The sequence below is a fragment of the Lepidochelys kempii genome, chromosome 3 (assembly GCF_965140285.1).
Source record: "Lepidochelys kempii isolate rLepKem1 chromosome 3, rLepKem1.hap1, whole genome shotgun sequence".
Lineage (NCBI taxonomy): Eukaryota > Metazoa > Chordata > Testudines > Cheloniidae > Lepidochelys > Lepidochelys kempii.
Window position 1 is genome coordinate 157,889,687 of NC_136382.1, and position 26,657 is coordinate 157,916,343.

The 26,657-nt window shown below is 40.3% G+C and overlaps 1 protein-coding gene across 7 annotated transcripts in view; it reads left to right on the forward strand.

The window, feature by feature from the left end:
* Positions 1-2,313: 2,313 nt before the first annotated feature.
* Positions 2,314-26,657, forward strand: part of CDC42BPA (CDC42 binding protein kinase alpha) — a 322,264-nt gene continuing 297,920 nt past the window's right edge. For 5 of the 7 annotated variants that reach the window (XM_073338668.2, XM_073338662.2, XM_073338665.2 and 2 more), the window contains exon 1: positions 2,314-3,851. In XM_073338668.2, coding sequence (XP_073194769.1) covers positions 3,674-3,851 — 178 coding nt within the window. In that variant the 5' untranslated portion in view covers positions 2,314-3,673. The remainder of the gene's footprint in view (positions 3,852-26,657) is intronic. The other 2 variants (XM_073338664.2, XM_073338663.2) reach the window with 2 other exon arrangements.

Sequence of the window (26,657 nt, forward strand, 5' to 3'; positions counted from 1 at the left end):
AGGCACCTTAACAGGCAATAATTCCCCACTTGCAAGCACAAGTCTCAGTATAAAATTAGGAAATATTTTATTGGGAAGAAGGGAACATAGCGTTAATGTAGCAAAACACAGCAACAATATATATAAATGAATAAGTGAAACACCCACACCACCAGGGTGTCTTTAGCAGTACTCCCTTAAATTCATTCTCCACTCATCAGCATAAATATCTCATATGCAAATGTCTCTTAAATATGTCACTGTCCTCCCTTCCTCGACTGCTACATCCCACTCACAGTTTGGCATTGGTAGATGGTGCAGTTCCAGAGACTGATTGCTGTGAGGCAGACCTGTCTCCAGGCCCTTGGGGAAGTACTTACCTGATTTACACCTGAGGCTCCACCACTTAATACAGTTTTTAGTGATGGTGGGTAGGAGACCTTTCAGCAGAGTTCACTCAGCTCCATTGCTGCCCTCTGCAGCTTCAACAGAGTGACTTCAGCACTCTCCCCTCTGCTTTCTGTCTTCCATTATAGGACCCTTGAACAGAGTCCATGCCATGATGAATACATTCCCTACCACAAACTGGAATCCACTGTTCTCTCTTTTTCAGTTCAGTTCCATTATGCCAGCAATTCAGAGTTCATGTACAGTGTTGGTGAGTTCTCAAAGTGCAAAGAGGATTGAGGATTTCTGGATAGGAAGCTTATACAAATGAATTCTCTCTGTAATTGTACTTTCCCCTGTTCACGGATAGTTGGGAGTAGAGCACTCCTTCCTTATAGAATTTCTATCTGGAGTTCTGGATAAACAGCTTATAAAGCAGCTCTATTCACCAACAGATGGTGGCAGAGAGCTTCTTCTCCTATGGAGCTTATTCCATTTGCTGTTTCTCCTGTTCACCAGCAAATGATAGTAGGGATGAGGGAGCTCCCATCCCTACCCTCTATAGCTTCAGGCCACAGGGTTTACAGATAAGATGCTGCCTTAAGTAACTTTAGGCTACTGAAAAGACTCATCTTTCTGTAAACGTAGGGAAAATGCTTTGGAGGTTCTCTTTTGAATCTTGATCATGTAATGATTAATCTTTATCTGTGTTTTCTTGTTCTTTTGCACATACTGGTACAAATAAAACCCTTAGTGTTTTATGTTACCTGGTAGGAAGGCTAAGGTAGAAAATGCCAGTATTGTATTGACCATAGTTGTGACCGAGACCAGCTGAAGCACTTTTGCTGACAGTCCAACCCCAGACATGCAGACCCAAAGATAGGAGGAAGGGCATTGTCACCGGAGGGACCTTACCTCTGGAATTCCAACAGAGCTACTTAGTTAGCCTTCAGAGAATAGTACAAGTTCACCTTTTCTGCTAAGCCTTTTCCGGATGGGTCTAAACCCCAACCGTGTTTTCTTTTCCTTGCTCTTCTGACTTCTGGTGGTAAGGTGGTTAGTTTAAGCTCTAATGTTTCTTGGAGATGACATTTATTTAACCCTCCCGCCCTTGGAGGTTCAATTAGATATTGCATTCTTCACATGGCATCTTTACACTGAATGGCATTGCCATGTGCTATTAAACAGCTGCCATTTTCCACCCCAGAGATGGCTGAATTTCAGTGCTGAGGAAAGTGATCCCTGGTGCGTATTAGCTTGCATTGCACTGTGCGATCCTTTGGGGTGGAAGGTGTTGTGTATACATGTAGATGTTCTCACCATGAATGATCAGGTATATGTTAAGAGACTAAATCTGAAGATTTTTGAATGTAATAGGGTTAGTATTAGCACCTGAAGCATTTCTAATAACGAGGCACGGCTTCTAGTTAGACAAGTAGCATGCCTCACACTGCCCTCTGGCCCCTCAGCTGAAACAGGGCATCCTTTCTTTATTTTTTGGAGGAAGGGCGTAATTAGAGAAATGACAAAACTGCCACCAAGAGGACAATGAAAGAGCCCAGGTAGCAGCAAAGGGCAGGGACCATGGGGAGAGAAGTTAGGGAGCCAGTGGCGCAGCTGGGGCTAGGTGGGTCCCACGCCCACCGCTTCTTTTTTTTTTTTTTGGAGGGGGGGGGACTAAGAGGACGGGGTATGGGAAAGAAGTGGCACAGCAGCAAAGGGGGCTCCATGATGCGGGGGTGAGCGAGGGAAGCCATCCAGCTCCACCAAGGAGCGACTAGGAGCTCGCAGCTCCTGCAGTAGCCCTCGGGGCGTTGCATCCTGGTCTCCCCTCCTCCTCTTCCTCCCCCCCTCCCTCAGTCCGCCTCTATCCCTGCATTCCCTGCTGCAGCAACGGCTCCCCCCGCCGCCCCCCGCCCTGAATCCCATCAGTAGCAGCAGCTCCCAGGCTCAGCGCCGCTCTCTGCAGCTGTGCGCCGCGGCTGCTCCGTCCGCTAGGGCTGGGGAGGCCGCCATGTTGGATCCTGAGAGCCCAGCAGCAGGAGCGGCCGCCGCCGCCGCCTGTGGGTGTGAGTGAGGGGGAGACCCGGGAGCCGGGCCGGCGAAGTGTGTGTGTGTGTGTGTGGGGGGCGTGTGGAGGAGCAGGAGCCGGCGGAGCGGAAAGCGGGGCGCAGGCTGGGAGCCCTCCCTGCCCCCCGCCGGAGGAAGATGCCCTTAGCCCGGTGGGGCGAAGCCGGGGCAGCATCTCTCCATCCCCTGGATTGAAAACACCGGCAGCAGCACTTCCCAGCACCTGGGGGCCTTACATGTCCAGTGTCTTCTAATCTCCTCCAGCAGGAGGGGGGGCACCCCGCTCCCCGGGCAGACACCCGGCAGGAGGACACGCACAGACATGGGAAGGATTTGACAGGGTTATTAGCCTGCCCCCCACCTTCCCTGGGTGGTGCTGGTATTTCGGGGGCTGGTTAGCGCCCCACTCCACACACAGCAGAGAAGAAGGTGGGGGGATGAAGCCTTTTATTTTTGGGGATCACTGAAAAGCCTTAAAAGGAGACTCCTTGAGGAGGAGAAAGGAAAAGCCTTCCTCAGACAGGACTTGGCTGAGCCCTGAGGAGGGGCTGCTTCCAGCGACCTGTTCCCCCCACCCTTCTGAAGAAATTGCCACTGATGCATTTACCGAGTGGTGCTGGAGGAGGAGGTGGAGGTGGTGGGTATTTTGTAGCCCTTTCCCTCCCCTCCTCTATGCATTTAATTTTCTTCTTCCTTTTATATATTTTTCCTTCTGCTGCTCCTTCCTGGGAAGTGAATTGCTGATGCAAACTGAATGGGGCTTTTACACTTTAGTGATGCAGTGGGATTCTTTTCAGGATTATGTTGCATGATTTGAATTTTGAATGAAGACCTTTTTAAATATATAAATATCTCTATTGCTCTATATATGATAAAATTGGTGTCAGTCTTGGTTGAATTTCATTTTAATTATTATTATTTAAATGTCAAGAGTGACGATATATTTTTTCTTTCTTTTTAAAAGTATTAAAATATTTTTTTTTAGGATAACTCTTTTTTCAGTCAAATGTGTATATACTGTATATGTGTGTGTATATTAGTGAAACTGACCGAGATTCAGTTTTCAGACTAGGAACACTGAGGTGGATTGTAAATTCAGCACCACCTTTGCTACATTGACATTTGTTTTAAAAACATACGTTGTTGATTTTCTTTTTTAACAATCCATTTAAAAGTTGTTTTTTTTAAAAAAATAATAATAATTAAAAAAGAAACCCCAGTACAAACTGAAACAACCATGTCTGGAGAGGTGCGTTTGAGGCAGTTGGAACAGTTTATTTTGGATGGGCCAACTCGGACTAATGGGCAGTGCTTCAGTGTGGAAACCTTGCTGGATATACTCATCTGCCTTTATGATGAATGTAATAATTCCCCCCTGAGGAGAGAGAAGAATATTCTTGAGTATCTAGAATGGGGTAAGTCTGAACATACTTACTTTGTTTGCATCCTTTACATGTTCACATGTGCTTTGTAGTGTGTCACTATGTTATACATGTATAGTTGGGGTCTGTTTATAGCCCATGTTTTATTCAAGAGTCTTATAATATGTGTACTTTACAGTTTTTTAATCGTATTTATTACAATAATTTCACATCAGTTATCACAGGTGAAGTTTTCACTAAAGATGGGAATTCATCTTTTGACACCACCGGCTTCTGGCATGTGGAGTTTTTTTTGTTTTAGGCCACCTAATGTAATTTTTTGCATTTGAAGCTTTTTAGGATGATGCTGGGTAGATCCCCTGATAGGAAAAAAGACAAGTGCACGGTTCTTTAACTTTTCTGTGCAATCAAATTTATGGTCTATTAAAGTAAAAAGCATTGATAGGAGAGAGGGGTGGAAAAAGCCAACCTTCTTAAATGATGTATGCATTTGAAATGTTTGTTAAAATAGAGAAAATATGTCATCTGTTACCTAAGGTCATTGCTGACCTGAATATAATGCTTGGTTTCTGGTAGGGAAAATAAAGTTGGAAAGCAGAGTCCAGAGTCAACTTGTCTTCTTTTTTTCTTGCTATTTTGAGATTTAGCACAATAATAGACTGCTTAGAATTTTTAATGAAATAGATTAATGATGATAATTAGTGGCTGAACTTTCCTGAATTCATGATAGGGCAGGTTGTCCTGTTTTTTTCTTCTTCTAAATATAGATGTAGCACAGAAGATACAGTCTCACATAAGAATCCTGATGAGGACAGTTACTGTATGTGACCTTCAAGCTTCAAAGTCATGCTGTACTTTTAAATTGAATATAAAATCTTTATCATCTATATTTCACAAAATGTACATAAGCAGACTGCTGTCTTTAAGAACACCTTTCCAATCTTCATAATTAGCATTATATATGTTAAACAGCTAGCTGGAGTCTTCATAATGAAGTCATTGAAGGAAGATTATTGTTGGGTCAGTTATCAAAACATACTAAGCAGTTCTGCACTGTTTATTAATTTTATTTGTGTGCTCTTTCCTATATTCATACTGACATGGAAAGAATATCTGACTCAATAATTGAAATTCTTGAACTCTTCATAATTATATTTGTCTTGTGCTTTTATTAACCTGAATAGCAGAATTTAACACATTTTGACAAGCTGAAAAGGTAATTTTTTAATACTTTAAGAATTCATGCTCTAAAATTAGTACTGTGACAGATGTTTGCCATATTCTCTGACAGGGAATGTTTTTTAAAATTTAGTGGCTCCAAAGAAGTCTTACATTGGAGAATTTATTGTGCTAACAAGAGTTCATTGGTTTGGCAAGTTGATATCCTGTAAATAGGTTAAAGATATCAATGGGAGCGGGATAATGGAGTTTTTAGAACTTTCCACATTGATTGCTGGTACTTACATCATGCAGTGATAGTCACTTGACCTCTGACTCTGTCATCGTAAGATTCTGACAGTGATTGCAGATTTTTACATTAAGTTTGTGAGGGATCTACTAGATTACTTTTAATAGTGCAAAAACAAATCAAATGCTATTTTGGAAAGACTGCAATAAACGCTCTTGTATGCCTGGTTTCTGGAACTATTTTCTGCTTTACCACTCTTTTCTCCTCCTCTTGCAAGAGCTCCACACCAAAGACTCTCTCCACTTGAGGGTGAATTTCTACATTGTTTATAGGCAAGGGTCTGCCATAGCACTTGCCATTCTGATTTTTAACTTGTAAATTTCAAATAGGTTTGTCAAGGGTTGGTTAAGAATGAAAAGTTGCAACAGTGTCCTCTGATACTGAGGCACAAGGGAGGTGACTTATCGAATGAGGCCCTTCCCCTGAAAACCCATACGCATGTGAGTAGTGCTTTCTCAAGCAAGTATTCCCACTAACTTCACTAATTACTCACATGAGTAAGGGTTTGCAGGGTTGGGTTGTTGTTGAGATGTCTCATTATATTTAGGTATTAGAGTGTGTAATAAAGAGTTACCTGCTTCTTTTTTTGTAAGGTAGTCACACTCTCACACTTATCAGTTCAGAAAAGGGACAGTGATAGTGGGTGGAGGTGGGGGCAGTTACACATGTATTTAATGTCAGAGGCACTATTGAGATAGTGGTCTGAGCATAGGGCTGGCAGCCAGGAAATCTCATTCTCCTTCTGGCTCTGTCAGTGACACATGCAAGTCATTTCACATCTCTGTCTCAGCTTCCCCATTTTGTGGATGGGGAATATAATATCTACTTTTCTCCTGGGGAGTTGAGAGAGCTACAGTTTGTAAATCACTTAGAGCTACTCAGATGAAAAGTCTTAAACAAATGCAAAGCATTTCAATCTGTTTTTCATCAGTGGACTAAAATTGATTAGGGGCCAGATCCTGCTTCTATTGGAAGTGGGTGCAGAAATCTATTGGCAAAGAGCATTTTGCAAGATTGGGACCTATGGCCCTGTGACTTGTCCCATCAAAATTAGTGGGGCTACTCATGATTATAAAATTAAGCGCATGTGTATTGCAGAATCAAAGCTTTGTATATTTTTAGCCTATTATTGAGCACAAGCTATGAATATTTAAAAAAAAAAGAGTAAAAAGCCTCCTCCAAGTTGTACCATCATGTTTGAAGATTTCAATAATGTCTTTCAAATTTCATTTAAAAAAATCTTAGTATACTAAGTTACAGTGTGTGTGTGTGGGGGGGGGGAATAGTCAGTGAACTTCCAGTTTTTATGCACTCCTGTAAGTTAAAAACATGTGAATAGATTTTTGTTTTTCTGGAGAGGGTCGGGAGAAGAGTTGGGATTTGGGGTTTAAAAAAATTGCTTCAGGAACAAGTCTTTGTATGTTAAATTTCATGCCAGGTTGAATATTTATAGTGGAGTTATAAACTCTTGGAAGAGGGTTAGGAGGAGGTTTAGAATGGAAAAGTTGACATAACCTTAGCAATAGCAGTATTACTACAGCTATATTAAGAATGTTGTGTTATCTGTTCTTATTCAATACTATGATTACTTATAAAGTGAAGCAACGTAGTAATGATGGACATCTTAACCAGGTTTTTCAGCTTTTATTTTTGAATTGCTGTGGTGAATGTAACTTGCTAAACTTGGGGAGGGAAAGCTAATTTCAGTGTAACAAGCATGTGTTTTGTTTAGCTTTCCATCCTTTTTTCATCATGGTAAGAGACATGAGAAGAACCTGAAGTATCAGGCTAATTATTTTGTGATTTAAGAATCTGTTTTTGTTTTAAATCCTAGGTTAGACTTAAAATAAAACTTCTTTTCCCCATGTATTCATATTTTATCAATGATATGACATACAATGTAATATGGCTTGATTATATATTCATCATTTATTTCTGTCAAGTAATAAATACATTACATAACTCATTGATGGAAACAGTCAGTGTGAATGAGTTCTGAGAGTTAATCAGCATGAATCTTGGAAATAAATGATATAGCCAGACTTGGTCCCACTCTGTGTACTGTGTGTGCAAACTGGTTTTAGTTTTGATGGTCAATTGTATTTCTGGTTCAGAATAGAGAGATTCTCTAGTTGCAGCAACTGGAGACTGCCAGCAGGAGAGATTGAGAATGCCAGGCATGTTGTTTTTCTTTTCTATAACGGCAATGGTTTTCATTGATGCTTACAAGCCTGGGGGGTGCAGGCCAGGATGCAGGGGATTATAAGAAGAAAAATAGTAGTAAAGAGGAGGTGTTTATTTAAAAAAAAAAATCAGGTTTATAAATTTTTTTTGCTCTTCACTTTTTAAATACTTTCTTATAGTGAGATTGATTTCGAATAGTCTCAAGAAAAGTGAAGAGAGTCACATTGCTTAGGAAACTTTAAATCTAGATCAAAGAAAGCCTTCCAAAATATACAGGAGGAGGGGAAAAAAGCACTAACAGAGGAATGAAGTAGATGACTGTGTGTAAAACTCTTTCATCTCTAACTTGTATTAGAAATATAAAATGACTTTCACTACCATTTTTTTTCTGTTTCTGATAGGTGAAGTTTATTTTCCTCACTTTATTTTTAATGGCATGAAACAGTTATGGGTTTTTTGTGTGTGCATCAGCATCATTGATGATGGCAGCCCAGTTTTTAGAGTGTAACTGTTGCCATTGAGACTGGAAGAGGGACATGTATCTTTATTTTTTAGTCCTGTAAAAATAACAGTTCTGTAATTTACAACTGTTTGGTAAGACAATTTTAAAGGTTTAAATTTCTGAATAGTTTAACATAAATGCACATAGAAGTATGAGAGAATTAATGGTTTGTTTTTTGTTTTAGTTTTTTAGATCATTTGTCTTTTAAAAAACAAACCTACTCTCTGTGTCTCATATCAGTTGTTCAATCCTTTGTAGGTCATGGCAAAAATAACAGGAGTTGTCAGGTACAGTTTAGTCATGTTTGTGCTTGTATGTATAAGCAAACCTGATAATTCAAACAAAAAAACCCCACAACAACATAAACCAAACAAACCCCTTAGTCAGACCGCACTTCTCAGCAAACACAGACTAGCTGAGCGTTTTAGTTAAGTCTTCTGTTACTGAAAGAGTTCATTGTTTTTATAAAATATTCTCCAATATAATTGGTAGTATATAAGGTATTAGAAATAATTAAAAATAAATTATACTTTTCAAAATAAATTACATTCTCTCAGGAATTGTCCTGGTGTGTGTATGTTTTATTCATTTAGGACCTAGTCTTTAGTCTAATTGAAATTATTAAAAATATTGCTATTAGCTTCAGTGAGAGCAGGATTAGCTAAGAAGAGCTAAGGCTTCAGTTCAGCAAGGTAGTTAAACAGGTAGTTAATCGTGAGTAGTTACATTGACTGGGGGGTAGGGGCTGAGTATGGGGGCTATGTGTGTGTAGCCCTTGCAGGATTGGAGCTTAATTCACAAATTTCTGGAGCATAATTCCTAATGGGTCCCCTCACCAGTCATTCATATGAATTATTAAGGTTCAATTGTATTTGTTATACATTTGGAATTTCAAATGTCTCTTGTATTGCCAAATAGAGGTTTCTGTCTTGCAGTTGTATCTTTTATCAGAGTAATTTGTGAATTTCTATACCAAATTATTTTGTATAAAGTATAAGTGAATTTAGTGTACATGAAAGTGAGAACAATAATAGCAGCTTGAGCCATCTTGTATTATAAACCATGTAAGATTTTAGCACACCTTTTTCTGTCTTGATTACCAATTATGGTAAACAAGGCAATAATTACTGTGTGGTCAAATGAACTGTGAGACTACCAAACTCCATTTTACTTAGTTTAGGATTTTAAGTCAATCTGCCAAAGAGTAATGTATTAACCCACTGAGCTGTCAGTCAGTTTCTTAAATATTCAAACTCAAGGTATCACAGGACTTTAATTTTTAGACTATTGTATTTGTTTAAAAAATCCATCAGAATTTATGAGTAGGTCAGCTGCATTTGCAGCTATTCATGGGCTGCACCATTGGGCTCTTTTTGGCGCTTTTGTGTAGTTTGGGAGTGTAGATTGTTTTTTATTTGATTTGAAAGGAGTACAGTGCTGTTTGATGAATGAGAACAGCACACTAACATTTAGCACATCATCTTCAGGAATTAGGAATTCTTTTATTCCATATGGAAATTCTTAGCATGCTTTAGTTTAACAGAAATGAAAGGAGAAATATAATTATCTGAGATATTATGTTAACTGTGGCATAATCTCATGCCATGATTAATAAACTAATCGGGATAAAACATTTTTCAGGCTAAAGTGTTAATACGTTATTTTATTTGTGGTATAAAATCATGATTTGATTTTTAAATATTCTGCTTGGACTGTTTAAAGATCTCTGTACAAATCCATAAGCTCAGTGTGAGGTAGGTGCAGTTTAATTTACAATGCAGTATATGTATCAAAATTAAACTCTTCTCCCCTTCCGCCACACACTAAATATAAATAAATTATACTAAACTACATCTTTTATATCCTATGGTACATAAATAATTCACAAAGATATAGTGCTATAAGGTTAATGAGTTTATTTAGCTCAATATATTAAATAATTTGGGCTATGTTTTTCAGCAGACTGAGAGGCCCTGCCTCTTTCTTGTTTGCAGATACAATTTGCACTCACATATTGTCTCCTGTAATATGAACTGCAGCTGCAAAAATGAGTAGCTTCACTTCTAGCCACTTGATTTCCACCCACGGTTGGGTAGTTATAGGTGCAGCTGTTCAAACTTGCTACTGCTATTCAGATGGAGGTGCAAAACTCCAAGCACAAAATGGATGGAGGCCCTTTAGCAAATTACCCCTCTCCCTTGTCTTGCCTGATCTATTGATTGATTTTTATTGATTTAGAATCCCCAAGTAACACTCTGAAATTTAGTAGGTTCTTGACCTAAGATTAGGCCCAGCATTATCAGTATTACTGCTTTGGGAACCCCAGGGGGGCATGACAGTGACAATAATACTCACACTCAGGGAAAATCTTCTGTAATTGTAAAATTTTTATTATTAAAACAATTAGTCCAATAAGTAAACAAATCCAGACAAGTAAAGTGATGTAATACAACACTGTTAATACAGCCAGTACCATTATAGGTATATACTCACTCTATTCTTGGGAAGAGTTCTAAAAGTTGAGACAGATAATAGTCGGGCACGCCGATGAAGAACTCCCAATGGCTGTACCTGAGACCAGGATGTTTTATAGACCTTGATGGTTCACAGGCATATGTATGCATAGCTCATCTCTCCTTTACCATATTTTAACTTGCTCACTCACATAATGTTATCCTGTAGGTTAGTATAGTAATGAAGATAAACTCATGAACATATATATCAGTTGTACTACTATGGTTACCTGCGATTAAGCATTTGCTAATGTTTCCTCCAAAAAATACTCTTAAAACTGGTACATGTTGCCTTCTTGCAACACTTGAGTGTTACAAAACAATAAACAAAGTCTTGTGCCATCTTGTAACTTTAGGTCACTGTTTGTTTGCTTACTTATGCCTGTGTATTGAGCAACTACTCTTACTCAGGCTGTAAGGCCTTATACTTATGCTAATTGCTTTAGGTCACGAAAGCTTGTGTTCTGCGATCAATTTCTTATCCCTTTGTTTTATTATTACTTCTATAATTACTATATGGCTGTGCTTGTTTTTTAGAGGATGATCTACACATTAATGTTTACCTTGAGCAGGGGTGGCCAACCTGTGGCTTCAGAGCTGCATGCGGCTCTTCAGAAGTTAATATGCGGCTCCTTGCATAGGCACCAACTCCGGGGCTAGAGATACAGGTGCCAACTTTTCAGTGTGCTGGGGGACGGTGCTCACTGCTCAACCCTACTCTGCCACAGCCCCTGCTCCTTCCTGTTCCCTTCCCTGAGCCTGCCACTCCCTCGCTCCTCCCCCTCCCTCCCAGAGCCTCCTGCATGCCACATGGGGAGGGAGTGGGAGGTGCTGACCATCAGGGCTGCTGACAGGTGGGGGGCAGCTGATCATAGAATATCAGGTTGGAAGGGACCTCAGGAGGTCATCTAGTCCAACCCCCTGCTCAAAGCAGGACCAATCCCCAACTAAACATCCCAGACAGGGCTTTGTCAAGCCTGAACGTAAAAACTTCTGAGGAAGGAGATTCCACCACCTCCCTAGGTAACACATTCCAGTGTTTCACCACCTTCCTAGTGAAAAAGTTTTTCCTAATATCCAACCTAAACCTCCCCCACTGCAATTTGAGACCATTACTCCTCATTCTGTCGTCTGCTACCACTGAGAACAGCCTAGATCCATCCTCTTTGGAACCCCCTTTCAGGTAGTTGAAAGCAGCTATCAAATCCCCCCTCATTCTTCTCTTCCGCAGACGAAACAATCCCGGTTCCCTCAGCCTCTCCTCATGTCATGTGTTCCAGTCCCCTAATCATTTTTGTTGCCCTCCGCTGGATGTTTTCCAATTTTCCCTCATCCTTCTTGTAGTGTGGGGCCCAAAACTGGACACAGTACTCCAGATGAGGCCTCACCAACGTCGAATAGAGGGGAACGATCACGTCCCTCGATCTGCTGGCAATGCCCTTACTTATACATCCCAAAATGCTATTGGCCTTCTTGGCAACAAGGGCACACTATTGACTCATATCCAGCTTCTCGTCCACTGTAACCCCTAGGTCCTTTTCTGCAGAACTGCTGCCTAGCCATTCGGTCCCTAGTCTGTAGTGGTGCATGGGATTCTTCCGTCCTAAGTGCAGGACTCTGCACTTGTCCTTGTTGAACCTTATCAGATTTCTTTTGGCCCAGTCCTCCAATTTGTCTAGGTCCCTTTGTATCCTATCCCTACCCTCCAATGTATCTACCTCTCCTCCCAGTTTAGTGTCATCTGCAAACTTGCTGAGGGTGCAATCCACGCCATCCTCCAGATCATTAATGAAGATATTGAACAAAACTGGCCTCAGGATCGACCCTTGGGGCACTCCACTTGATACCGGCTGCCAACTAGACATGGAGCCATTGATCACTACCCGTTGAGCCCGACAATCTAGCCAACCTTCTATCCACCTTTATAGTCCATTCATCCAGCCCATACTTTTTTAACTTGCTGGCAAGAATATTGTGGGAGACAGTGTCAAAAGCTTTGCTAAAGTCAAGGAACAACACATCCACTGCTTTCCCCTCATCCACAGAACCAGTTATCTCATCAGAGAAGGCAATTAGATTAGTCAGGCATGACTTGCCCTTGGTGAATCCATGCTGACTGTTCCTGATCACTTTCCTCTCCTCTAAGTGCTTCAGAATTGAATCTTTGAGGACCTGCTCCATGATTTTTCCAGGGACTGAGGTGAGGCTGACTGGCCTGTAGTTCCCCAGATCCTCCTCCTTCCCTTTTTTAAAGATGGGCACTACATTAGCCTTTTTCCAGTCGTCCGGGACCTCCCCCGATCGCCATGAGTTTTTAAAGATAATGGCCAATGGCTCTGCAATCATATGCGCCAACTCCTTTAGCACTCCCGGATGCAGCGCATCCGGCCCCATGGACTTGTGCTCATCCAGCTTTTCTAAATAGTCCTGAACCACTTCTTTCTTCGCAGAGGGCTGGTCACCTCCTCCCCAGACTGCTGCACTGGGCAGCACAGTATGGGAGCTGACCTTGTTCGTGAAGACGGAGGCAAAAAAAGCATTGAGTACATTAGCTTTTTCCACATCCTCTGTTACTAGGTTGCCTCCATCATTCAGTAAGGGGCCCACACTTTCCTTGACTTTCTTCTTGTTGCTAACATACCTGAAGAAACCCTTCTTGTTACTTTTAACATCTCTTGCTAGCTGCACCTCCAGGTGTGATTTGGCCTTCCTGATTTCACTCCTGCATGCCCGAGCAATGTTTTTGTACTCTTCCCTGGTCATTTGTCCAGTCTTTCACTTCTTGCAAGCTTCTTTTTTGTGTTTAAGATCAGCAAGGATTTCACTGTTAAGCCAAGCTGGTCGCCTGCCATATTTACTATTCTTTCTACACATCGGGATGGTTTGTCCCTGTAACCTCAATAAGGATTCTTTAAAATACAGCCAGCTGTCCCCCTCATGTTATTCTCCCGGGGATCCTGCCCATCAGATCCCTGAGGTTGTCAAAGTCTGCTTTTCTGAAGTGCAGGGTCTGTATTCTGCTGCTCTCCTTTCTTCCCTGTGTCAGGATCCTGAACTCGACCATCTCATGGTCACTGCCTCCCAGGTTTCCATCCACTTTTGCTTCCCTTACTAATTCTTCCCAGTTTGTGAGCATCAGGTCAAGAAGAGCTCTGCCCCTAGTTGGTTCCTCCAGCACTTGCACCAGGAAATTGTCCCCTATACTTCCTGGACTGTCTGTGCACCGTTGTATTGCTCTCCCAGCAGATATCCGGGTGATTGAAGTCTCCCATGAGAACAAGGGCCTGCGATCTAGTAACTTTCGTTAGTTGCTGGAAGAAAGCCTTGTCCACCTCATCCCCCTGGTCCGGTGGTCTATAGCAGACTCCCACCATGACATCACCCTTGTTGCTCACGCTTCTAAACTTAATCCAGAGACACTCAGGTTTTTCTACAGTTTCATACCGGAGCCGGGGGGGTGGTGGGGGGGAGCGGCTGCTGAGGTATTACTGTGGCTCTTTGGCAATGTACATAGGTAAATTCCGGCTCCTTCTCAGGCGCAGGTTGGCCACCCCTGACCTTGAGGCTAGTTCTTTTCATAGTATTAGCCAATATTCTAACATCCTGGATTATATTTAAAAACAGCAGTTATCTATTTTGCCATAACTATGATCAATCTGTATAGGAAATATCCAGAAATAATTAAAAAGAAAAGGAGTACTTGTGGCACCAAGTACTCCTTTTCTTTTTGGGAATACAGACTAACATGGCTGCTACTCTGAAACCAGAAATAATTAGTTGCTGTTGCCAAGCAGCAAAACGTAGATAGTGAATGGACTATTTCAGTGCTGGGTAGAGTAGGTATTTGAGACTGTGGGTTAGAAATCTTATATGGTATTCTGAAGATTGTAATGTTAGAACACTGCCTTGGTTTTGTCTTTTTGGGGGAAAAACTTCCATGAGTATATTATTTACATTAGTTTAAAGAGAGTTCCTTTTTCTGGCTGAACATACGGAATATTTTGTTCCTTTCTTGGCCAAGTTACCTCCACATACTTGTTTTCTTAAAATCCTAATTGAGCTTGGGAATGTTACTGATGGGGACAAAAATTTTTAAAAACTGCAACTGATTTAGTCATGTGAAACTTTTTGCTCACTGCAGGATTTTTATTTCAACTAGTTTAAAGATGACATTAGGCTTAATAGGTGCAAAAACCCTCTATTCAGACAGGTCAGTTTACTTTATTCCTAGTAATACAGTCTAATAAGGTTTACTAGCAGTTACCATGGATAAAATCCACATGAGTTGCACCCAGACTCTTAAGACTTTGTTTCATAAATCTTCCTTATCCGTATCCAGAATTACAGTTTCATTTAAGTTAGTTTGTTACACAACTTAGTTAGACCTCTTTTATTCTCGAGGATTAACTTTTTGATAGGTAGAAGGTACATAGTACTCCGCAGCTCTTAGCACCTATTTAAAAGGTTTTGAATTGCAGCCCTACTTATATCAAACTATTTTTTTTAGGTCATATTGAAACTAAAACCTTACATGAAATAGTAACTTTTGCATTTCAGCTGTAATTTGATCATAGTTTTATTACTAGAATTTTATGGCAACTGTTCACATAACGTATTACTGGTTGTTGAGAGAGGAGGACACGTTAAATTGCTGAAGAAATATTAAGTGTTTGAAAAATGTTGTGCAACCATTTTTGTTTCTTATGTTCAATTTCAAATTTTGTCTATAGTAGTGGTTATGCTTAAAGTGCTCCTGATTTATTGTTTTCTTTTTCCTGTGAAATTCTAAGTAGTTTGAGGCCTTGATTAGAATCAGTGTCTTGTTAGGTCAGGATCTGAGAAGTACACTTTCGTTACTGGACCTGGTCAACAGCAGTTTCTCTAGTATTTTTGGTATAACGTTAAAATCCCCATTGAAAGGGCCTCTCCCCACCATTACTACCATCACCACCTCCTCCCCAGTCACTGAGGCTAAGCTTTCTTATAACCCATATGTATCAGCAACCCCATTCAATCATCTGATCTTGCTTGCCCCACTCTTACCTCATCCCTCATCTCTCTCCGTAATGTGTCCCTCTTCTTTTGTTCATTCTCTTCATAATACAAGCATGTTTAAGTCTTTACGAAAACAAAAACCATCTTTGACATCACTTGCTTCTCCAGCTGTTGCCCCATTCTCTCCCCTTCTTCATCTCTAAGCTCATTGAGCATGCTGTCTGCAGTTGCTGTATCAAGTTCCTTTCCTCCAGCTCCATCTTAGATCCTTTCCAGCCAGGCTTCCTCACGTTACACTCCACTGAAATGACTCTCACCAAACTCTCTCATAACACCTTCCTTGCCAAAGCTCAGAACCAGTAGTTCATGCTTGTCCTCCTTGACCTCTAAGTTACCTTTGGCACAGTCAGTTACGTTCTTCATTTTGAAATTCTGCCTTCCCTCAGGCTGTGTGACTCTGTCTTCTAACTATTGGTTATTCTCCTGCCTCTCTGATTGCTTCTTTAGTGATTCATTCAGTGGGTCCTCCTCTTCCTTGCTCAAACTTTGGTGGGGGGGGGCACATGGCTTCATTCTTGGCCCCTTCTCAATGCCCGCTACATACACTGTAGGTAATTTCATTCATAAACCTAGCTTAAGCTATCATCTGTAGGCTGATAGCTCACAGATATACCTGTGCACTCTTCCATCCAAACCAAAATCTCAGCCTGTACTCCTGATTTCTGATAGATGTCCAGCTGTCAACTCCTTCTCAACATGGCTGAAACTGAGCTCTTGATCCTCCCTTCCCCCTCCCCAGGCCTTCTCTACTTTCTCAGTCACCATGGACAGCAGCACCTCCCTCCTTGTCATTCAGACTTGTAACCTGGTCATCATCTTTGACTTGGCACTTTCCTTAGAGCCACACAACCAGGGCATGTCTAAATCATCTTGCCACTATTTGCAAGGAGAAGTACATGGCAATTGTGGCAGGAGATACTGAATGGCGTTTATACATCAAAACACTATCTGTACTCACTGTTGAATTAAATTATAGTGCATAGCTCTCCTTATGTTTATACAAATATATAAGTATTGCAGATATCTTGAAAGTGATAAAATTGTCACTGTTTAGATGTCATGGTGATAGAGGCCTTTAAATATAACTAATGTAAAGATAGATAAGAATTTCAGAATGTACTTATGTGCCAGGGAACATCTGTTCCATTTTTGTAAAAGTTAAGAAGATGGTCTCTCTTGGTGTGTAGTGGATAGGAACAATTAGTTTCCTAACATGTAGGAGAGATGCCTCAGCATTGTGATCAGTCTTTTGTAGTCCTTTGTGCAGGCAAAACAATGAATTCTTCAGTCTGCTTAGGCTGATTTAGAATGTTGCCATTTCTGAATCTATGAATGCTTCTCCCATTAGGTTTTTATTTTTAGCTGGTACTTCACTAAATATACTACTAATAATACCAGTTTTTGTATGGGTCTGTGCACACCTACTTGGTATTTTCAGTTTTGAGTCCAACAACTCACTGAACAAGTCTCCATCTCTCCTGTGCTGATTGCCAATAAATTTGCTGCTATATTGCTCCATCATTTTGTCTCTTTTGACTTCAGGTTTTGCCATTTTAAATTTTTTTAGTGTTTCCAGAGGTATTTGAAAAGTAACTTCTGCTGGTTAACTCATAATCTGAAATCTTTGGTTGTCTCTTGCCAAGTCTAGGTGCTTCTGCTGAGCTTCCTTATCAACACTAGAGCATAAAACGCTGCTCCAAAATCCCATATCTACTTTCGGAGAACTCTTAGTGTTAGATAGGAAGCATCTCTAAATAGCTGCTGCACAATCTCTATATTTCCCTACATAATTCTGGTGTTTTAAGAACTGAAAACTGATTGAAATGTCTTCAGAGCTGTCAAGGTTCCTTCCCCACTGTGAACTCTAGGGTACAGATGGGGGACCTGCATGACAACCTCCTAAACTTATTTTTACAATCTTAGGTTAAAACTTCCCCAAGGTACAAACTATTTTCCTTTTTCCCTTGGACTTTATTGCTGCCGCCACCAAGCGTCTAACAGACAGACAGACGGGAAAGAGCCCGCTTGGAAACGTCTTTCCCCCAAAATCCTCCCCAAACCATACACCACCTTTCCTGGGGAAGGCTTGTTAAAAATCCTTACCAATTTGCATAGGTGAACACAGACCCAAACCCTTGGATCTTAAGAACAATGAAAAAGCAATCCGGTTCTTAAAAGAAGAATTTTAATAGAAGAAAAAGTAAAAGAATCACCTCTGTAAAATCAGGATGGTAAATACCTTACAGGGTAATTAGATTGAAAACATAGAGAATCCATCTAGGCAAAACCTTAACTTACAAAAAGACACACAGACAGGAATATCCATTCCATTCAGCACAGCTTATTTTCTCAGCCATTTAAACAAACAGAATCTAACCCATATCTAGCTAGATTACTTACTAAGTTCTAAGACTCCATTCCTTTCTGTTCCCGGCAAAAGCATCATACAGACAGAGGGAGCCTTTGTTTCTCCCCCCTTCCGGCTTCTGAAAGTATCTTGTCTCCTCATTGGTCATTTTGGTCAGGTGCCAGCGAGGTTATCCTAGCTTCTTAACCCTTTACAGGTGAAAGGGTTTTTCCTCTGGCCAGGAGGGATTTTAAAGGTATTTACCCTTCCCTTTATATTTATGACAAGAGCTTATTAAAATCAGAACTGATTTCAGGGTATGTCGATGTGGACATCATTATCCAAATGTTCAGGTTTTTAGAGACTAGAGAGAAATGGTAATTAAAAAAAACTATTAGTTCAAGAAATCTGCATTGTAATGAGGAAGGTGGTGGCAGAACACTTTTGTGATCTGGGTTGCACAGTGGTTACAGATAATAGTGTTAGTACTTTTGGGACACCACTGTCCCATGGTACTTGCAACTCTCCCTCATTATAGCTCTTTCCCCATTTACCACACTCTCTTTTGTAGTGAAATGCTCTGTTTAAATATTGTGCCAATTCACATTCATGGCAACAAGTGGGACAAATAGAAACTGGCATTCTTATTCTAGCTTTCTAGTGCAGTGTTGGTTTAGCTGCTTTTTCTGCCATTGTGAGAACTATACCAGGCTACGTACAGTTTTTGAGTCACAATTTTTGCCATGTCCATATTGACTGAGGTAACGCTCAGTGAGAGTTTTCAGATTCCCATAGGAATAGCTGGACTCTCTGTTCCATAAATGGTATACTTTGTAAGTATGGATAGAATTCCAAAGAAGGGTTATTTCATGTCAATAATATATATTTCTTGCAAATAAGTGTCTATGTATTCATGTGTTCTGTAGCCCGAAGGTAATTACCTAAAATAGTTCTTGAACACACCCAAAAAATCTGAGTTTTAGCATTTCAGATGGAAAGTGCCACAAGGCAGTTGTGCAGAGATAAGACCATTTTTTTTTTAGCCTGTTTGCCTTAGATATAGCTCAATTGAAAGACACTGATTCTTGTCTTGGCAGACTTAGAGCAGCTGTGTTATTTCCCCCAGCCCATGAAAAGCACTTGATGAACTATGCCATTCTGTCTTGGGATAATTTGAAAGAGTTCTTTTATAATCTCAGCAGTGTCTGACACAAAAGACATTTTTGTTGTTCTTGTCATGATTTGATCTGTCAGAGGCAAGTTATGGGAGTAGCTTTCTTACACAAATAGAGAAGTTTATGGAGAAATGTAACTTCATTCTAGCTACACTTCTTATTGTCATTTTAGGCATTGTATTTCAAATTTTTTTTTTAAACTGCATTTGTTTTTTCCCCCATGCCTAGAAAACCCACCATTGGCTAGAGAAATAGTAGGTCTGTTTTAAACTTCAGTGGCATCTGCCAAAGTTATTTATTAACTCTTTATGAAAAAAAATGGCCAAACTATCTTTAAAAATTGTCTAGTGGGTTTAAAAAAAATTTGGTACCTTACCTGCTTTCTTGCATTACACCTGTCTTGCATTACACCTGTCTGTAAAACTGGGGAATGATGGAAATCTTGTCAGGGATGAAAATTCAGACTCGGATATTAAAAAAGACAAACAATCCCCTATATGAAATCATGGCAGCTAAGAAACAACGATGTATGGTATATGTTACCATGTTATGAAGTTGACTTTTTTTCATTTGTGTTGTTTTTCATTGTCTTGCAATAATTTTAACTACATAAGTAGATTTGTGTCTGTGTATGGATCATGCACTGCCTTAGGCAATCGCTGTAGAGCTTTTCTTGTGAAGTGAGTGAGGAGATGACTAAAAAATCTCCCTTTTATTAGTTTAGCTGAAATGCTTGTTTAAACACCTGGATAGAGAGCATTAATTCTGAAACATAGGGGTTTTGGGGGGGATGGGGGCAGGAGGGGGAAATAACATTGTCTGCATAAAACTTTAAATAATTGCTTTTTCCAATTTTTTTTTTCAGTAATTTCTGAAAGGATATGGCTTTTGGTTGGTGGCCATCAGTAATTCTGGTAACCTGACAATGAAGAAAAATTCTGCTTCCTATTGGGGTTGACGCACCTAATTACAGTCAAAAGTGTTATTAATGATGATGCTGGTTCACATTAGCTGTATATACTTGTAATGTGTTAGGTTGGGAGGGGGGTGGAAGCTGGGGACCAGCTGCTCTCTGTAACATCATCTCTTGCTTCCCTCATGAATATCTGCATAGATATCCCATTGAGAATTAATTCTGTCTGAGCCAGCATTAACCACTGCAAAGTCTCTTCCATGCAGGGCCAGCCTTAGGGAAAATGGTGCGCTAGGTGAACTTTCTTTGATGCCCTTTTATGTACTACTCACCCAGCAATGGGTGGCCACTCCAGCAGGCAGAGCGGCAGCAGGTAGAGTGGTGGCAGAGTTGGCTCCTGCCCCACAGCCCCCTTTATCCCCTCCTCCTGCCCCCCAGGTGGGCACGTGCCTTCTGCAGCCTCTTGACCACGTTGTTCTGCCCCTGACCACAGCACCCTGGGCACTCGCCCATGTCTCTGGCCCTTCTTCCATGACTCCTACTGTAAAGCTGACCGATTTAGCCAAGAGCAGCATCTTTATACTGGAGCTGTACTGTCTGGGGAAAAGAGGGAAGGACCAAATAGAAGCATGGAGATGCTGAACCTTCGTGTTGCCCCATCCTGCCCTCGTGCATGTCGGTGTCTCCTCTTTATGAGATTCCTGGGGAGCCACAGAGCTGGGTGACCATATTTCCATCTATTTTGTACTCCCTAAAATTCCCACTTGAGCGGACACATCTTCCAGGAAATACCTTGAGATTAATCCTTTGAACTTTATGTTCACCTCCCCATTAGGTTATCCATACAAGAGAGTGATACAGCCCCAGGGTGTTTTGCCCTCTTATTGCTGAATCACGTATCCTTAGAATTGACTACTGTTGATCACATGGTTGTCACCCTGTCCAAGTCAGTGACTAGTTGGTTTAAATCCAAAACTATTGGCAAGATAGAGGCAATCGTGCAAAGTTGTTTTAAATCGCATGTCCTTGTTCTGGCCAGTTAGTCTGTTTTGTCAAGAGTGTAAAAAAGATGTCATGATGTTAATCACAAATGCCTCTGTTTCTGCAACTACTGCATAAGCTGCAAACTATGGAGTAAATTGCTCCGGTATCTCTCAAGCAGGATGCCTTAGATTCTAAAGCACAAAGAACTTGTGAGTATTGCAGTACTGAACTGTCCATAAAAACTTCATATCACATAAACTGTAATGAGATTTTTGTGTAACTTGCCTAACTTATTTGTATATTATCTTGTTATTTAAGTAGTAAGACTGTTAGATGTTTAGACTATCACTTTTAACTCGCTCATCTGCAGCAAAATCAAATACACCTCTACCCCGATATAACAGGACCCAATATAACATGAATTTGGATATAACGTGGTAAAGCAGTGTTCTGGGGGGCAGGGCTGCGTGCTTCAGCAGATCAGCGTATCTGGCTCCGACACGCTGCTCTGAGCGGTGTGTTAAGGGTCCTGGGCCAGGGCCAAGGGGTTGAATAAGGGGCAGAGGGTCTCGGGGCGGTCAGGGGACAGGGAGCAGGGGTGTTGGATAGGGTGTGGGAGTCCTGGGGGGGCCTGTTAGGGGGCGGGGATGTGGATAGGGGGCGGGGCAGACAGGGGAAATGGAGCGGGGTGGGGGTTGGATGGGTCGGCGGTTCTGAGGGGTCAGTCAGGGTGGGAAGTGACTATTAATAACAGAAATGCTCAAGGCCAAAGCAAGTTCGATATAATGCGGTTTCACTTATAACACCATCAGATATTTTTGGCTCCTGAGGACCACGTTATATCGGGGTAGAGATGTATCTAAGAGCTATTTAAACTAATCTAAGAGCTATTTAAACTATTCTCTTTTAATAAATGAGAATAGCTGTGTTTTATCAACAAATTCTTTAACAACTTGGATCACTTGTGAGGTATGGTACAGCTTCTTGGTTCTCTCCTCCACTCCCAAGTTTAAGGAAATAATTTCTTGTAACAGAACATTTGTGTGTCTGTCAAAGGTAGACGAGGTCACTTGCATGGGGCCAGTAATTTTTTTATGAGAAAGTAAAATAGTTTTTGCATCATTTTAACCATTCTAGTACGGACAGTTGAGTAATCTGAGCTGGTAGATGTTCATGACAGTTTTCTAATGTTTCTAACTACCAGCTGTGCTTGTTTTTTAATTTAGTTTTTCAGTTTTGTGCTCTTAAACTTGTCTTGTCTAGTTCTTTCTCTCTCCCTCCCTCTCAGTCTCCAAGAACATCAGCGCTGTGAAAAGAATGCTGTGGCAGGGTGGGAAGGTCAATCTGTACTGCTATCATAGCGTCAAGGGTACAAAATCATTTCCTGTGGGACAGGGCAGAGGAAAACGGCACCATATGGTGAATATGGTGAATGAAGTAATTCTGGCAAAGCTACAAGGATTTCTTCTTCATGGTGTGCTGACCATTGTTTTTGATAATCCTTTAGGGGGCCTGTCTTTGCTCCCATTGAAGTCTGGGTCAGAACTCCCATAGGCTTCAATGGGAGCCAATTCAGGCACACCAAACTACAGTAATGTCTTCAGTATTAAACAACGTCGACTCCCCATTGATTATTGCAAATTTTTGGTGTTTAAAAATGTACAGTGTAAATGTTCTGCATTGACTAATAACCGCTTGTGTACTGTACCCCCTTTGATCAGTATTTTAAAAAATCAGTACAACTAACTAAAGGAAGTACAGGCGTTGAAGTACTGTATTATAGTGTAGCCAGGCTCACTAGTGGATCTTAGAGGCCAGTTTCATTTACTTTATAGAAAAGATGGACTGTGTGAAAATATATGCTAGTAATTGGGACAATCTTTTTGTGTTTATAGTTTAAATAGCATGAGGTGACATACCGCTGTGGGGTCAAAATCGTGACTCATATTGGTAAGAAGAAGGCAATATCTGTGAGCCAAATTCTGCTGTCCATTACACAGATGTAAATGTGGAGTTACGTCATTGATTCCACAGGAATTACTCTGAATTTAAACTGATGTAAATGCAAGCAGAATTTGGTCTGGCTCATTTGCATTACAAAGCAAAAATTCTTGTACATCATTATTTTGGCATCTTTTCAGAGAGAGAATTTTTTGAAAGGGATATTATCAGTAGTTGCAAACCTTAAATTTAAATTGCTTGTTAAAATAAAAGAGGGGAATAAAGTGGGGGTTACAAAACCAAATAGGAACAGAAATGTCCTTACATTTGGAGGGGGGAAAAAGTCATTTTTTGGGGAGAAGTTTTAAACATTCATTTGTAAATGTTCTGAACTGAAACAGCAACAACATTGGAAACAGAAGGTGAAAATGACTAATTTAGTTTCCAAGCAAAGTGCTAGGGTATAAACAAACATTATAAAAACACAGAAAATAAATCAGATTGTTAAAACAGAATTTATTTTAAATCTAAGGTAGTATTAATATCATGTAAAGAAGTTTAGTTTTTTAAAATCTATTTTCACCTACTCATGTCCTTTCAAATCTGTTAAACCAAATAAACAGAAACAGTCACTTATGAACCACGCTATTTTGATACTAATTGACGTCCTTATGTGAGTTGTGTATACATTCTTGAGCTCTCTGTAGCTAGAGAAGTTGTCAGGGAGAAAGTTGTGGACAGATAATGCTTTACACTTGAGTATAGTGGCTTTTGCTAAATATCAAAAAGTACTTTATAAAGGTGAGTAAGTATTATCATCTTATATGTGGAGAAACTGAGGCACAGAGGTTCTATGATTTATTAAAACACAGCAATCCAGTGGCAGAATAGTACCTAGGATTAGGTTCATTCATCTGATGTATCTTCGTATGCATTAAGGTTTGGACAGGGTTATTTACTATGGGACTACCTGAAAGTTTGTGTGTTTGTGTGTGTGTGTGTTTTTAAACTAGTGATTTAAAAAAAAAAAACTCTTCATATAGTTCCCAAATGGTAAATTGATGTTCCTCCTCTCAGTGTAATAAAGTTTACTAGAGAAGTCTGCCTAACAGATTTGGAGCCATCATTCTGTGACTTTGTTGCTGTGATGTCCTCTTTGCAGTCTCTCTCTGCTTCAGAATAGGAGAGTTTACAGTGGTGGTGCTTATGTTTTTCTTAATCAGTGGGGTACTTTGAAAAAAATATCTTTCAGAAGTCAGGAGGATGTTTGCAACAATTATACTCAGAGTAGCTGTACATGTGGTTTGAATTGGACCTCCTCCTTTTACAATGGTTTCATCTTTACCTTTGAAAATATTTCGTCCAGTCTCCCAAGGAGCTAATAATATTCTAGTGATATTACCAAGAAAAGTTATTTCAGAAGATCTGTGAACACTAATTCTAAAAACACTTAAGGCCTGATCTGAAGTCAATGGAAGGACTCCTGTTGAGTTCAGTGTATTTTGGACCAGATTCTTGGAGATGTTCAGGTAATCAAGTTATTGAATTAGCTGAAATCTAAATCACGTAACCTGTTTTTGTGCTGTGAAGCTAACTGTTGTAGGGAAGGGGAAAGATATAGCTCTACACCGTAATACAATCCCCCTTGGGATTTCCTGGAAGCCCTTCCCTTGAAGCTATGGAGAGATGGGGGAGTTTGAGGAAGGCAATTCTGGTGATAGAAACTCTTCTTGGTATAGTTTTCAGCTAACCCAGTGAATTACCCATTGGAAATCCTTGTGGGCGTTAGTACTGTCTGAAAGAGTTATTACTTGATGATAACACAGCTCCTCAAGTAGTCTTGCTGCCAGTGGCGAGTAAAGGCAGTGGGACAGCACAGAGGAGCAATTGCTCTATGTGATTGCCTCTGTCGACTAGGAAGTGGCTTTCCTTGCTCGTCTCCAGGAGTCTGCTTCTTGCCCATTCCCACCACCTCTGAAATATCTCACCTTTAGGAAATGATTCTACAGAAACTGTACACGGTGAACCCAAGTTGTTTCCTGGCCTTTGTGCCTTCTTCCCATGGATCCTCCGCATGGGAGTGGATACACTAGACCTTAGTTAATTTTGTAATGGTGTGTCATGTTTAAGGATTTTTAAATACTTTTATATGGTGCTCTGAGGTATGTCTGTCCATATTTATAGTGTCTCACTCATAATGTGCCCAGGATAGAATCACTGAATTTTGCTTTATAGTCCTGTTAAAAACAAGAACTATTCATGAGATTGTACAACACAAGTGGAGTTTATTTCCAGGCACCACATAATTTATATAATACAAAGTGTCTTGCATAGTACATTAACAACATCAGTGATTTTTTTGTCTGAAAAATAAAATGATGATCTCTTTAATAGGGAGATGGATTTATTTTTCAGTTAAGATTTTAAAAAATAGATTTTGGTTTTATTGTTAGAAAAACTTGCAGTCATTTAAGATTTTTGTTTTATGGTAAATTTGAATCTCCACAATTATTATAGTTTTTGATCAGTCTTCCTAGTTCTAATTGCAAAAGCTGTGTTCATAAATAAATACTCTGTGATGGCTTGGAAATTTCTGGCCCTTACACAGCTGAGTTAGTGTGCAGGTTTCCTTTGAGGGTTTCACCAAATTCTTCTGGGGAAAGTGGGAGGTTGGCATTTACCTCCCTGATCTTGCTATCAGCCTGTTCCTTACATCTGCTCTGTTCTGTTCCTCCATCCCACATGCATATTTTCCAGAACTGTGCAGAAAGTCCTCTAGGGTGATGGAGAATGCTGCTGTGGAGGTGACTATTCCCTGACCCCACTGTTTCCTCATTTATTTTTATTACAGTAGTGCCTAAGGGTCCTGGTTTCTGGTTGGGAATAGGACCTGGGAATCTTCTCTCTCTCTCCACATTTGCAGTGGAATACAGCACTTGTATCTAACTTTGGAAAATCTTGAGTGACTAAAATTAGTTATTTTTCTCTCCTTCCTGTACAGTTGAACCCATGATACTAATTCAACCTGGCTTTTATAAGTGGATGGATACAGAAAATAGTAACAATAAAAACATGAAAGCTTACTTAAAACCATTATAAGGTAATTCTCTTGAAAGTATGATGTAAACAAAATACATGATCTGGTGTAAAGATTTTCATCCTGATTCTTCAGTACCTTAAACATTTTATAGTAGTTTACCTTTGTGTAAAATGATATCAGATCAGAATGACAGTATTTTATATTCACATTGCACAGAAGTTAATGACTGCACAAGATGCAAGCAAGTGGAGAATCAGACCCTATGTTGGTACTTGTTTTGGATTACCTTGATAATGCCTTTTATGAGTAAAGCAGTCATCCCCATCTCATGCTGAGAAAACCTTTGTACAACACTATCATGCATTTCTTTGGTGTATTTTTTCTCCACACACACACACACACACACACACACACACACACACACACACACACACACACACACACACACACACACACACACGTATTAAATTAATACATAGTCTCTCCTTTGGTGATTCCCTTGAGCTGAACTTCAAGACTAGCTGAAAAGTTATTTTCCTGAGGATTCTTGTCTTTTTCTAGTGACAGCAGAGGCTTCCTTCTATATAGTGTGTTGGATCTAATGTTTTTTCCCCACCCCACTTGTGAGGTCAGTAGGTCAGCTCTGGATTAAGTCAAGAGTAATGGCTTTATATTCTTGTCCTTCAAATCCATTTCCTGTGCCACCTGGTTTGTTCG